Here is a 13737-nt window from a genome sequence, read left to right as displayed (position 1 = left end):
CCGTTTAGGTCATATTTATGTAAAGCGCATGAAGAAAAACCATGCTGATGGGCTTTTGGAACACTTGATTATGAATCAGTTGATGCTTGCGAACCATGCCTCATGGGCAAGATGACTAAGACTCCGTTCTCCGGAACAATGGAGCAAGCAACAGATTTGTTGGAAATCATACATACTGATGTATGTGGTCCGATGAATATTGAGGCTCGCGGCAGGTATCATTATTTTCTGATCTTCATAGATGATTTGAGCAGATATGAGTATATCTACTTGATGAAACACAAGTCTGAAACATTTGAAAAGTTCAAAGAATTTCAGAGTGAAGTGGAGAATCATCATAACAAAATAAAAGTTTCTACGATATGATCACAGAAGTAAAATATTTGAGTTACGAGTTTGGCCTTCAGTTAAAACAATGTGAAATAGTTTCACTACTCATGCCACCTGGAACACCACAGTGTAATGGTGTGTCCGAACGTCGTAACCGTGCTTTATTAGATATGGTGCGATCTATGACGTCTCTTACTGATTTACCGCTATCGTTTTAGGGTTATGCACTAGAGACAGCTACATTCACGTTAAATAGGGCACCATCTAAATCCGTTGAGACGACACCGTATGAACTATGGTTTGGCAAGAAACATAAGCTGTCATTTCTTAAAGTTTGAGGTTGCGATGCTTATGTGAAAAAGTTTCAACCTGATAAGCTCAAACCCAAATCGGAGAAGTGCGTCTTCATAGGATACCCAAAAGAAAATGTTGGGTACACCTTCTATCACAGATTCGAAGGCAAGATATTCGTTGCTGAGAATGGATCCTTTCTAGAGAAGGAGTTTCTCTCGAAATAAGTGAGTGGGAGGAAAGTAGAACTTGATGAAGTAACTATACCTGCTCCCTTATAGGAAAGTAGTTCATCACAGAAATCTGTTCCTGTGACTACTACACCAATTAGTGAGGAAGCTAATGATGATGATCATGTAACTTCAGATCAAGTTACTACCGAACCTTGTAGGTAAACCAGAGTGAGATCCGCACCAGAGTGGTACGGTAATCCTGTTCTGGAGGTCATGTTACTTGACCATGACGAACCTACGAACTATGAGGAAGCGATGATGAGCCCAGATTCCGCGAAATGGCTTGAGGCCATGAAATCTGAGATGAGATCCATGTATGAGAGCAAAGTATGGGCTTTGATTGACTTGCCCAATGATCGGCGAGCCATTGAGATTAAATGGATCTTCAAGAGGAAGACGGACGCTGATAGTAGTGTTACTATCTACAAAGCTAGAATTGTCGCAAAAAGGTTTTTGGCAAGTTCAAGGTGTTGACTACGATGAGAGTTTCTCACTCGTATCTATGCTTAAGTCAGTCCAAATCATGTTAGCAATTGCCACATTTTATGAAATCTGGCAAATGGATAAACAAAACTGCATTCCTTAATGGATTTATTAAAGAAGAGTAGTATACGATGCAACCAGAAGGTTTTGTCAATCCTAAAGGTACTAACAAAATATGCAAGCTCCAGCAATCCATCTATGGACTGGTGCAAGCATCTCGGTGTTGGAATATATGCTTTGATAAGTTGATCAAATCATATAGTTTTATACAGACTTGCGGTGAAGCCTGTATTTACAAGAAAGTGAGTGGGAGCACTACAACATTTCTAATAAGTATATGTGTATGACATATTGTTGATCAGAGATAATGTAGATTTATTCTGCAAAGCATACAGGAATGTTTGAAAGGAGTTTTTCAAAGAAAGACCTCGGTGAAGCTGCTTACATATTGAGCACCAAGATCTATAGAGATAGATCAAGATGCTTGATAAGTTTTCCAATGAGTACATACCTTGACAAGATTTTGAAGTAGTTCAAAATGGAACAGTCAAAGAAGGAGTTCTTGCCTGTGTTACAAAGGTGTGAAGTTGAGTAAGACTCAAAACCCGACCACGGCAGAAGATAGAGAGAGAGAATGAAAGTCATTCCCTATGCCTCAGATATAGGTTCTATAAAGTATGCCATGCTGTGTACTAGACCTATTGTATACCCTGCCCTGAGTTTGGCAAGGGAGTACAATAGTGATCTAGGAGTAGATCACTGGACATTGGTCAAAATTATCCTTAGTGGAATAAGGATATGTTTCTCGATTATGGAGGTGACAAAAGGTTCGTCGTAAAGGGTTACGTCGATGCAAGTTTTGACACTGATCCAAATGACTCTAAGTCTCAATCTAGATACGTATTGAAAGTGGGAGCAATTAGCTAGAGTAGCTCCGTGCAGAGCATTGTTGACATAGAAATTTGCAAAATACGTACGGATCTGAATGTGGCAGACCCGTTGACTAAACTTCTCTCACAAGCAAAATATGATCACACCTTAGTACTCTTTGGGTGTTAATCACATAGCGATGTGAACTAGATTATTGACTCTAGTAAACCCTTTGGGTGTTGGTCACATGTCAATGTGAACTATGGGTGTTAATCACATGGTGATGTGAACTATTGGTATTAAATCACATGGCGATGTGAACTAGATTATTGACTCTAGTGCAAGTGGGAGACTGAAGGAAATATGCCCTAGAGGCAATAATAAAGTTATTATTTATTTCCTTATTTCATGATAAATGTTTATTATTCATGCTAGAATTGTATTAACCGGAAACATAATACATGTGTGAATACATAGACAAACAGAGTGTCACTAGTATGCCTCTACTTGACTAGCTCGTTGATCAAAGATGGTTAAGTTTCCTAACCATAGACATGAGTTGTCATTTGATTAACAGGATCACATCATTAGGAGAATGATGTGATTGACTTGACCCATTCCATTAGCTTAGCACTTGATCGTTTAGTTTGTTGCTATTGCTTTCTTCATAACTTATACATGTTCCTATGACTATGAGATTATGCAACTCCCATTTACCGGAGGAACACTTTGTGTGCTACCAAACGTCACAACGTAACTGGGTGATTATAAAGGTGCTCTACAAGTGTCTCCGAAGGTACTTGTTGGGTTGGCGTATTTCGAGATTAGGATTTGTCACTCCGAGTGTCGGAGAGGTATCTCTAGGCCCTCTCGGTAATGCACATCACTTAAGCCTTGCAAGCATTGCAACTAATAAGTTAGTTGCGGGATGATGTATTACGGAACAAGTAAAGAGACTTGTCGGTAATGAGATTGAACTATGTATTGAGATACCGACGATTGAATCTCGGGCAAGTAGCATACCGATGACAAAGGGAACAACGTATGTTGTTACGCGGTCTGACTGATAAAGATCTTCGTAGAATATGTGGGAGCCAATATGAGCATCCAGGTTCCGCTATTGGTTATTGACTGGAGACATGTCTCGGTCATGTCTACATAGTTATCGAACCCGTAGGGTCCGCACGCTTAAAGTTTCGGTGACGATTATATTATGAGTTTATGTGATTTGATGTACCGAAGGTAGTTCGGAGTCCCGTATGAGATCAGGGACAAGACGAGGAGTCTCGAAATGGTCGAGACGTAAAGATCGATATATTGGACGACTATATTCGGACATCGGAAAGGTTCCGAGTGATTCGGGTATTTTCGGGGGTACCGGGAGTTACTGGAATACGAGGAAGTAATGGGCCTCACGGGCCAAGTGGTGGAAGAGAGGAGGCAAGGCGCGCGCCCCCCCTAGCCCAAACCGAATTGGACTAGGGGGCCGGCCCCCCTTTCCTCCTTTTCCTCCTTCTCCCTCCTTCTCCTTCTCCTCCTTCCTTTCCTCCTCCTAGTAGGAGTAGGAAAGGGGAGTCCTACTCCTACTAGGAGGAGGACTCCTCCTCCTGGCGCGCCCATAGAGGGCCAGCCGGCCTCCCCCTTGCTCCTTTATATACAGGGGCAGGGGGCACCTCTAGACACAAGTTGATCAGTTGATCTCTCCCAGCCATGTGCGGTGCCCCCCTCCACCATATTCCACCTCGGTCATATCGTAGCGGTGCTTAGGCGAAGCTCTGCGTCGGTAGCAACAGCATCACTGTCACCATGCCGTCGTGCTGACGGAACTCTCCCGTGAAGCTCTGCTGGATCGGAGTTCGCGGGACGTCATCGAGCTGAAAGTGTGCTGAACTCGGAGGTGCTGTGCGTTCGGTACTTGGATCGGTCGGATCATAAAGACGTACGACTACATCAACCGCATTGTGCTAACGCTTCCGCTTTCGGTCTACGAGGGTACGTGGACAACACTCTCCCCTCTTGTTGCTATGCATCACCATGATCTTGTGTGTGCGTAGGAAAATTTTGAAATTACTATGTTCCCCAACATATTAGCATGTGTGCGACTGACAACCCATTGCAGTTGTGCTTGGTCGATGTGGACTATTCTTTCCTCAACCCAAGAAAAATTCAATTGTCTTTGTGGGAAATTAATTGCACAATTATTTCAGACAAGGTTCGTAGTATAGTTATTCCCGCATCTGCCCAACTAGGTCCATTGATGATATTGATATTCATAAATTAGCAACGACAATAAAAGTACCTTTAAGTGTTTGACCCTGATAGAGATCTCATTGATATTGCGGTGTTCAATGTTCGGTATGGGAGAAGTATTATCTTCTACAGATGAGGTCGCAAAGGTACTCCCAACGAATCAACAAAATATTTCACCATGAGGACGTCGCATAATCAACTTCAAAATATGCATGCACACAGAATTAAGCAAGGCAACCTACAACGATTGTCCATGTTGCAAAGGTACTCCCAAGCCAACCTACAACGATTCTCCATGTTGTTTTGAATATGCATGCACATAGAATTAAGCAAGTTGACTCCAACTATCGATTTTCAGAATAATTGTGAGGGCATCCTCTCATCTCCTTGCTGATCTTATCTGAATAATTGTTGTACTTGTATAACTACAACCTTGGTATGTAGAACTGAACACGAGATGAGACATTTTGATTTTTTACTTCTACTTCACGTCATGCACAAAAAGTGTGCCTAATTTCTTCATATTTCCCAAGGTCTTTCATGTTACTCATGTCAACCCTGAGCCTTTGTGTCTTAAGTTAATGATAAAAATATTGGTAACTTTGTCATAGTAAGTAAGAGACTCGTGTCTTTTTCTAGCTTGAGATTGAGGATGTCGGATAAATTTTTATCATAGGATGCATTCTTGTCACAACAACAGGATGCCAAAATTTTATAGGTTACTCCTCCCGCTTGATCGTAGGAACAAGAATTTTGGTAACAATCCTATCAATGCGCTGATGGATAGATCGTGCAGGTCCTGTTGAGGCCTCGCGCCAAGCGGAAGAGTGGGACGAGGACACTTGGCAAGGACGCGATAGCTCATGGTTGACCGTGCACATTGGCCAGGAGTGTGTTAATTTTTGGGGCTTGAAATTAACTACTTAACCAGGGTACGTGATGTATTTACTAATGTGGATTTCTATTGTTCATTTGCAGTGGTATTGGACTGAATGGGGAATTTATTGTGCATCTAATTTGTAGAATTGGGGGCATAGCAATTTTGGCTCATCCGTAGACAGTGCAACAATCATTTAATTTAATGTGATAAAAGGACATGAAAGGTGATCGGCTGCATGCCATTGAGGTCTTGTTTCTAGTCAAATTATAATTTGATTGATTTCCATTATGATTGATTTTATTTCTAGGCAAACTACAAATGGACCAGAGCTCTCTCAGAGCTGCAATCAAAAGTTGTCGCCAATGGTTTAATTGCTTTTCATTTATCTTTATAGGCTATGAGGTCTGATTGTGCTTCCAGATTGGAATTGTTGGAAAGCTTAGGTTTCCTGATCTAGCTAACAAACCAAGCAGTCTATTTCACAGCAAGACAATGGCATATCTATATGTACCTTGAGCTCTACATTTTCTAGCAACAAGATAATAGCATATCTATATGCACCTTAAGAATTGCATTTTCTACCAGCGCTTGTATTACTAATACTACTGGATTGATATAAAGTCAGCGAGTTCAAATTTTTTATGTTTAGTTTCGACTGATGTTACGGTTCTTCATTGAGTTTTGTTCCAGGTATTTATCTAGATCCTTGAGATGCTATTCATATTGGCCTGAATGCGGGTTGAATTCTGAATCATAAAGAAGCTAGGAGATTTGTCTTCCATGTAGTGGTGCTGATGCTTATGATTTTTGATACGTCTCCAACGTATCTATAATTTTTGATTGTTCCATGCTATTATATTATCAACCTTGGATGTTTTATATGCATTTATATGCTATTTTATATGATTTTTGGGACTAACCTATTAACCTAGAGCCCAGTGCCAGTTTCTATTTTTTCGTTGTTTTTGAGTATCGCAGAAAAGGAAAACCAAACGGAGTCCAATTGACCTGAAACTTCACGGAGATCATTTTTGGACCAGAAGAAGCCCACAGATTACCGGAGCCGGGCCAGAAGAGTCCTGAGGCCACCACGAGGGTGGGGGGCGCGCTCTACCCCCTGGGCGCGCCTCTCTGCCTTGTGGCCCCCCTGACCGACTTCTTTCGCCTATATATATCCATATACCCTAGAAACATCAGAAACGAGAATAGATCGCGAGTTCCGCCGCCAGAAGCCTCCGTAGCCACCGAAAACCAATCTAGACCCGTTCTGGCACCCTGCCGGAGGGGGGAATCCCTCTCCGGTGGCCATCTTCATCATCCCGACGCTCTCCATGACGAGGAGGGAGTAGTCCACCCTCGGGACTGAGGGTATGTATCAGTAGCTATGTGTTTGATCTCTCTCTCTCTCGTGTTCTTGAGGTGGTACGATCTTTATGTATCGCGAGCTTTGCTATTATAGTTGGATCTTATGATGTTTCTCCCCCTCTACTCTCTTGTGATGGATTGAGTTTTCCCTTTGAAGTTATCTTATCGGATTGAGTCTTTGAGGATTTGAGAACACTTGATGTATGTCTTGCACGTGCTTATCTGTGGTGACAATGGGATATCATGTGATCCACTTGATGTATGTTTTGGTGATCAACTTGCGAGTTCCGTGACCTCGTGAACTTATGCATAGGGGTTGTCACACGTTTTCGTCTCGACTCTCTGGTAGAAACTTTGGGGCACTCTTTGAAGTTCTTTGTGTTGGTTGAATAGATGAATCTGAGATTGTGTGATGCATATCGTATAATCATACCCACGAATACTTGAGGTGACATTGGAGTATCTAGGTGACATTAAGGTTTTGGTTGATTTGTATCTTAAGGTGTTATTCTAGTACGAACTCTATGATAGATCGAACGAAAAGAATAGCTTCATGTTATTTTACTACGGACTCTTGAATAGATCGATCAGAAAGGATAACTTTGAGGTGGTTTCGTACCATACCATAATCTCTTCATTTGTTCTCCGCTATTAGTGACTTTGGAGTGACTCTTTGTTGCATGTTGAGGGATAGTTATATGATCCAATTATGTTATTATTGTTGAGAGAATTTGCACTAGTGAAAGTATGAACCCTAGGCCTTGTTTCCTAGCATTGCAATACCGTTTGTGCTCACTTTTATCATTAGTTACCTTGCTGTTTTTATATTTTTAGATTACAAAAACCTTTATCTACTATCCATATTGCACTTGTATCACCATCTCTTCGCCGAACTAATGCACCTATATAATTTACCATTGTATTGGATGTGTTGGGGGACACAAGGGACTCTTTGTTATTTGGTTGCAGGGTTGATTGAGAGAGACCATCTTCATCCTACGCCTCCCACAGATTGATAAACTTTAGGTCATCCACTTGAGAGAAATTTGCTACTGTCCTACAAACCTCTGTACTTGAAGGCCCAACAACGTCTACAAGAAGAAGGTTGTGTAGTAGACATCAATTTTCTTTAAAAAATATACGATGATATTGAGATGACAAGGGTAGTCACCTGCTGTGACTAAAGGTTCAGTTTCATACTTATGATGATATTTTTCGGATGATTGCTCTTGTACTATTCTTTTTTAGCAAGTATTAAAATATCTTGTTGTACGGAAATCTGATTTCTACTAAAACTTTGTCAAGAGGCTCATTTTCTTGTACTAAAATCTGCATTTTTTACTGATTACTGAAATGTACCTTGTTACTAAAATTTCATAGTAAGGAGGTTAATGGAGCAAAAGGCACGAGAAGGAAGGAGCGGCGCCACAGGGACGACGTTGTCGGCAGCGCCTTTGGAAGGATTCGCTTCAGAGAAATTACGGTAGTCGGCCATCGCGCTGGGGAAGCGGGGAGGATGTCGTTCGGAACGGTTGGGCCTAGAGGAGTGTGTCCAGGTGGACAGGTGGTGGCCGAGGATGGCCACGAGCAGTTGGGTTGGGCATTTGTCAACGCGATGGAATTGTTGCTCAAGGTACCAACACCCTTGTTTTGACCCAACGTTTCTCGGCTAGTTGTGCATAGTCAGGACTGTTTCGTGCATCTGGGCGATGGCTCATGCCATCCACTTTCAAAACAATAAGGTAGCCATCCATGTCATTGTCTCTTGTTGTTAGTTTTGTTGGATTCCATACTTTATGTGGTGTTCCTTAATGCATGAATCATTTTTAATATGGACGGAAGTCTGAAAATTGTTGTAAGGTTATCGCCATTTTTTTAAACTACAGAAGTCTGAAGATTAGAAGCATGATCTTTTATTTTCATGTTGCTCTACCTCTGTAGTGTCAAGTCGCAGAAACTTTTATCACATATCTTCATGCGCAATATGCTAATTTCTCCTTGATGGCAAATAATCCGAACAAAATATTGGAAAGTAATGGAGTCCTCGCCAGAGTAAGGGGGGAAACTGTGGGAGTGGATGCACATCATGTAGGCGAGACGTCATAGCTGTGGTCGTAGTGGCCATGAGCGGGCATAGAGGAGTTTACACTAATTACTTCTACATTGATATTATTGCTTGTAGACTTGAAAGGAGAAAATAATGGCAAAAGGTCCCTCAAAATTCATAGCATGGGTGTAGAAGGTTTGGGGATTTTGAGCCGGATGGGACATTGATGATTGCGGCTGGCTTGGATAGGGAAGGTAGAGATAGTAAGTGAAGAGGAGCAGGAGAACGAAGATGAAGAAGAATAGTGGTTTATAGGCAGAAAAAAAAATCAAGAATGTTGCTTAATGTGCATGAAGATCCAAACAATGTATGTTTGACACGATTAAAGTTGACTCATGTCGAGCCTCAGGGTGGTGGTGGAGCAGTCATGGCGGACGGTTGGTTGCGGCCACCGTGTAGTTGTGGAGCTGGTCCTGGGAGAGAGGTGGTCGACGAGCCCGTGCTGGAAGAAAAGTGCTGCCGGTAGGCAAGGTAGGGTGGATGGTGACCATCACGGTGTTTTCGAGTGAGCGAGGCGTCTGCCATCGCGCAACCAAAGAAGTCAAAGTCTGTGTCAAGATTGGCCACCGTGGTTGGCGTGAAAGTGGACGGACCCGAAGGCCGGTGAGAAAGACATTTTTATTATACTTGCTCAAATATCGTATGAATGAAACTAAAGATAACATTTCTGATATTGTGCGAGATTTTTTTAAACACATCAAATATATATTAATTTGTAACAGATTTTTAGTTGGATCATTGCTCTATATGTATGCATTGTCAAATTGCCTTTTGTTAACAATTTTTAATGTAAGTGAAGCAGACTTAAATTATTACTCAATATGCCCGTGCTATTTTTTTCTACATGTGAAATATAACATACATTATATTTACATAATTCCAGCAAAATATTTCAAAAGCCTGTGATAATACACGGCGGGCATTCTACTAGTTATTATAGGTCATGCCTTTTTGAAGGACGATTTATTTTGCCCCTCTGTAAGTCTGTGAGATGTAATTATCTGTGGGGCTTGTTTGGCCCCAGCCGGTGTTAGTGGAAGCAGGTCTCTGAGTTCGAAAAAAAAGAAAGATCTACTCATGGACATTGCCGAAACATGAACGTGGCGTGGGTTGTGAAGCGGAAACGGCCCATGTTCCTTCATCTCCCGCCCCTACTGCCCAATTGGCGGGAAACTCTCTCCCACGCGCGCCCTTTTCACATTCTCCACCATCTTCTTCTATAAGATACAATCTCTTTCCTCCGCGAAAACCGAAGAGCCAAACACCCACCCAATCCACTAACCAAGCGATGCCTCCCAAGCGCAAGTCCCCGGTTGCGACGGCGGCGGCCCCCGCAATGCCGCCTAGGATGACCCGGAGCATGGCCGCCGGGAAGCGGGGCGCCGACGCTCCGGCCAAAAAGGAGGAAGCACAGGCGGCGCCGGCGGCGGCCGCGGAGAAGGGGAGGAAGAAGGCCAAGAAGGAGGTGTCTGCGGTGGCGAAGGAGGTGGAGACGGTACTGTCGCCTCCTGCAGCGCCCAAGCAGAAGGTGAAAAAAAATGCCAAGAAGGAGGTGGTGGCGGGCGGTGCCGGTGCTGAAAATGGGAAGCGCGTCATCGTCGAGGCTTGGTAAGTGCTTGCGCCGGTGCACGTGACGGTTAGGTTTAGCTTTTTGTGACCATGGATGATTTTAACTGATTTTGTGTCGGATTTAACGGGACTTTGGGTACGATTAATGAATGAAAAAGGTGTTGTTTAAGATTATTATTTCGTAGTTTAGATGGGGAAAAGGTTGAAACTGATTTTGGGGGGAAGATGAACGGAGCGACATTAAGCAGATCTGTTATTTTCACTTCTTTTTTTTAATTATATATGCTGCTGCTTGTAGATGGTTCCACACAGGAACTACTTCTACTCTTCTTGAATCTCATCACATATTCACTCTGTAGTTAACCGTGGAAAAAATCAAAATATGTGATTTAAATGGTATGCATCATGCATGATCATGATCAAATATGTATTGCATGCGTTCCAATTTGTAAATAAATATAGTATAATATGATTCACAAGTCGGAATATACTAGGCTACTGTTCTAAAATGTGATTAATAATATGAAAACATCAGCTGAAAATGTAAGTTTCATTCTGCCAGTTGCCATCTTAACCACCATCCAAAGTCCAAACATCATGTTGGATTAAATACGTCCATTAAGCTGGCTTGGAGAATCATCTATCTTTGCAACACTTGCTAACTTGTTGAATAGTTAGCACCGAAAGAAGGTTACACCATCTTCTTTTTCTGGTTCTAAAAATTCCTCTCCTTTGGTGGCTTTCTAACAACAGTCTTTTTGTTTCTTTCATACCAATTTCAATGGAAAGATTAAATGATTTTCAGTAGCAAGGGTGGTAGAATACCCCATTCGCGCTCTCTTTAATTGCACCTTTCCATTACTGTAATTTGATATATGGCAACTACACCCAAAACAACCTGTTCTTTATTGTTTCTTGGAGATATTTCTCTTCTTATGTAGGAAACTGGAGTAGTGAATTATAGTTGGCTGGGTGCAACCATTGTTCTGTATCATCTACTAAAAAACCATTGTTTTCTACCTTGATACTCAAAATATTTCTGACATGGTTACATTTGATCTGGACATACCTTAGACTCAAAGCATGTACTTCAATATCCTTGGTCATTTAAATAATCTGCAAGACTTCTCCAGCTGTCTGTATGTAAACTCAATAAGCTCTGCAGTTATGGTTGTTCTTTCGTCTTACTGATTGCTTGTTTGTTGAACTCTCCAGCACCCAGTGCCAACAGTTCAAGAGAAGAGCTTTAAAGGTGAAGGAGGATCTTGAAAGTGCTGTCCCTGGGGTTTCTGTGATAATCAACCCTGAAAAGGTATCTTCACTGTGTTTCATCTACATAATCATCAACTTTGCCACATCTTTTTTGGCATATTTTTTGTGTATATTGATCTTTTAATTGGCATTTTTTCGTGTATATCTACATCTGAATTGACATATCTTTCTGTCTTTTTTCAGCCACGCCGTGGATGCCTCGAGATACGGGAGGAAGGTGGTGATGTGTTCATTTCACTGCTGGTAATCTTAACTGTCTCTGGGTTAATTTCTGAACCATACTACACTGATCAGATAACAAAGAACCTCATTTTCCTGTGAAAGCTTGCTAACTACTCCCTCCGTTCTAAAATAGACGACCCAACTTTGTACTAACTTTAGTACAAAGTTGTGTCATCTATTTTGGAACCGAGGGAGTATTTCTCCGTCCCAAAATTCTTGTCTTAGATTCGTCTAGAACTCTAGATACGGATGTAAGAAATACTAAAACATGACTTGATACATTCGTATTTAGACAAATTTAAGACAAGAATTTTAGAACGGAGGGAGTAGTATAATCCATATTCTTTGTTTGTTCCAGTCTGATGGTTTCATACTCCCTCTGTCCGAAAATACTTGTCATTAAAATGGATAAAAAGAGATGTATCTAGAACTAAAATATATCTAGATACATTCCTTTTTAACCATTTTGATGACAAGTATTTCTGGATGGAGGGAGTACTAGCCAACAATTTAGAGAACCTAAACTTGTTGCACAGCTTGATGCCACTCCAAATATTTTTAATGCTGAAAATTGACATGCAGAACATGCCACGGCCCTTCAACAAGATGAGGGAGCTCGACATGGACAAGGTTACCAAGGACATTGCCCAGAAAATTGCTTGAATCTGACGTGGCATTAATGTATGGATGCCCTCCTTTTGCAATTGAAGTTTAGGGCTTATTTTGTGTGGGAACTTGGTATTGCAGTGGCCGTAGAATGTGGGATCAGTGTTTCGTTATTGTGTCCTATGTGGGCTAAGACATGCTGAAATTATCGCAGTGGCAATGGATATTACTCCTCCCTCGGTTGCCCTTGTGTTATGTGCTTCCTGTCCTGAAGCCTTGGTTGCTCTTAATATTTGAGTACCTATATGTTCTACGTTTCCAGCCGATGCTGTAACCTTTCTATGACAAATTGGTCAACTGAGAGATATAACTCACAAATAGTCCTTGTGCAGTAACATTGTCTTCTTTCAACGTATAAACAAGCTTGTCGCTTGTTTTTTTTCGAAAAAGGGAGACTCTTTGGCCTCTGCATCAGAACAATGCATACGGCCACATTTATTAAAAAATAAATGAGGTTCAACAAGTTTAGTCTGAAAACAAAAAAGAACGGTTAGTAATAGAATGCACAAGAAATCATAACTGGTTGGCAAAATAGAAGATAGGTAAACTAATCGCTTATCCTATTACATGACTAAAACTAGAAGGGGACGCATGCTTTGTTGTGCCTTCAATGGGTCGGCACACTTCTTCTGCCTTTGTTTGCACGGACAAAAATCATGGCCTATTGTGGTGACAGAGATAGACTGATGTCTGTTTTGCTGTCTATTTTGATTCATTTTCAGCCCAAAATTTGACTTGGTTTATGTCTGCGTGGACACGCCGCGGACACCCGCCCATCAGTGGCATACCATCTTCACTCTACCCTTTCCCTTTCCAAATCTTGTGCTTAACAACAACAAAGAAGTCTTTAGTCCCAAACGAGTTGTGATAGGCTAGAGATGAAACTCATAAGATCTGTCACATGGATAGCAAACTTCCACGCATTCATTGTCCATGGCTAGTTCTCTGGTGATACTCTAGTCCTTCATATCTTTCTTTATGAACTCCTTTCATGTTAAGTTTGGCCTACCCCGACCTCTCTTTAGCTGTCTGCTATGCATCGACGCTTCTGGAGGCATGCGCTGAATATGCCTAAACCATCTCAAACGATATTGGACAAGCTTCTCTTCAATTTGTGCTACCCCAACTCTATCTCATATATCATCATTTTGGACTCGGTCCTTCCTTGTGTGGCCACACATCCACCTCAACATGCACAT

The 13737-nt window shown here is 41.6% G+C and overlaps 1 protein-coding gene across 1 annotated transcript; it reads left to right on the top strand.

Annotated features, from left to right (window-relative positions):
• Nucleotides 1-10037: 10037 nt before the first annotated feature.
• On the top strand, nt 10038-12799 carry LOC125553748 (uncharacterized). The gene is made up of 4 exons (XM_048717469.2): nt 10038-10417; nt 11594-11690; nt 11834-11893; nt 12455-12799. Exons 1-4 carry the CDS (start codon nt 10098-10100, stop codon nt 12533-12535), a joined length of 558 nt encoding a protein of 185 aa, XP_048573426.2. The 5' UTR covers nt 10038-10097; the 3' UTR covers nt 12536-12799.
• The last annotated feature ends 938 nt before the right edge of the window (nt 12800-13737 follow it).

This window comes from Triticum urartu, chromosome 4A, assembly GCF_056163025.1.
Source record: "Triticum urartu cultivar PI428250 chromosome 4A, HENAU_Tu73, whole genome shotgun sequence".
Taxonomy (NCBI): Eukaryota; Viridiplantae; Streptophyta; class Magnoliopsida; order Poales; family Poaceae; genus Triticum; species Triticum urartu.
The sequence above is the reverse complement of the archived record's forward strand: the minus strand, read 5'-3'. Positions and strand labels throughout refer to the sequence as shown.

Bases quoted from the DNA above. Each gene is read 5' to 3' on its own strand.
- LOC125553748 (XM_048717469.2), top strand. From the start codon at position 10,098: ATGCCTCCCAAGCGCAAGTCCCCGGTTGCGACGGCGGCGGCCCCCGCA. The intron at 11,691-11,833 runs GTATCTTCACTG...GTCTTTTTTCAG, and splicing joins TGATAATCAACCCTGAAAAG to CCACGCCGTGGATGCCTCGA. The intron at 11,894-12,454 runs GTAATCTTAACT...ATTGACATGCAG, and splicing joins ATGTGTTCATTTCACTGCTG to AACATGCCACGGCCCTTCAA.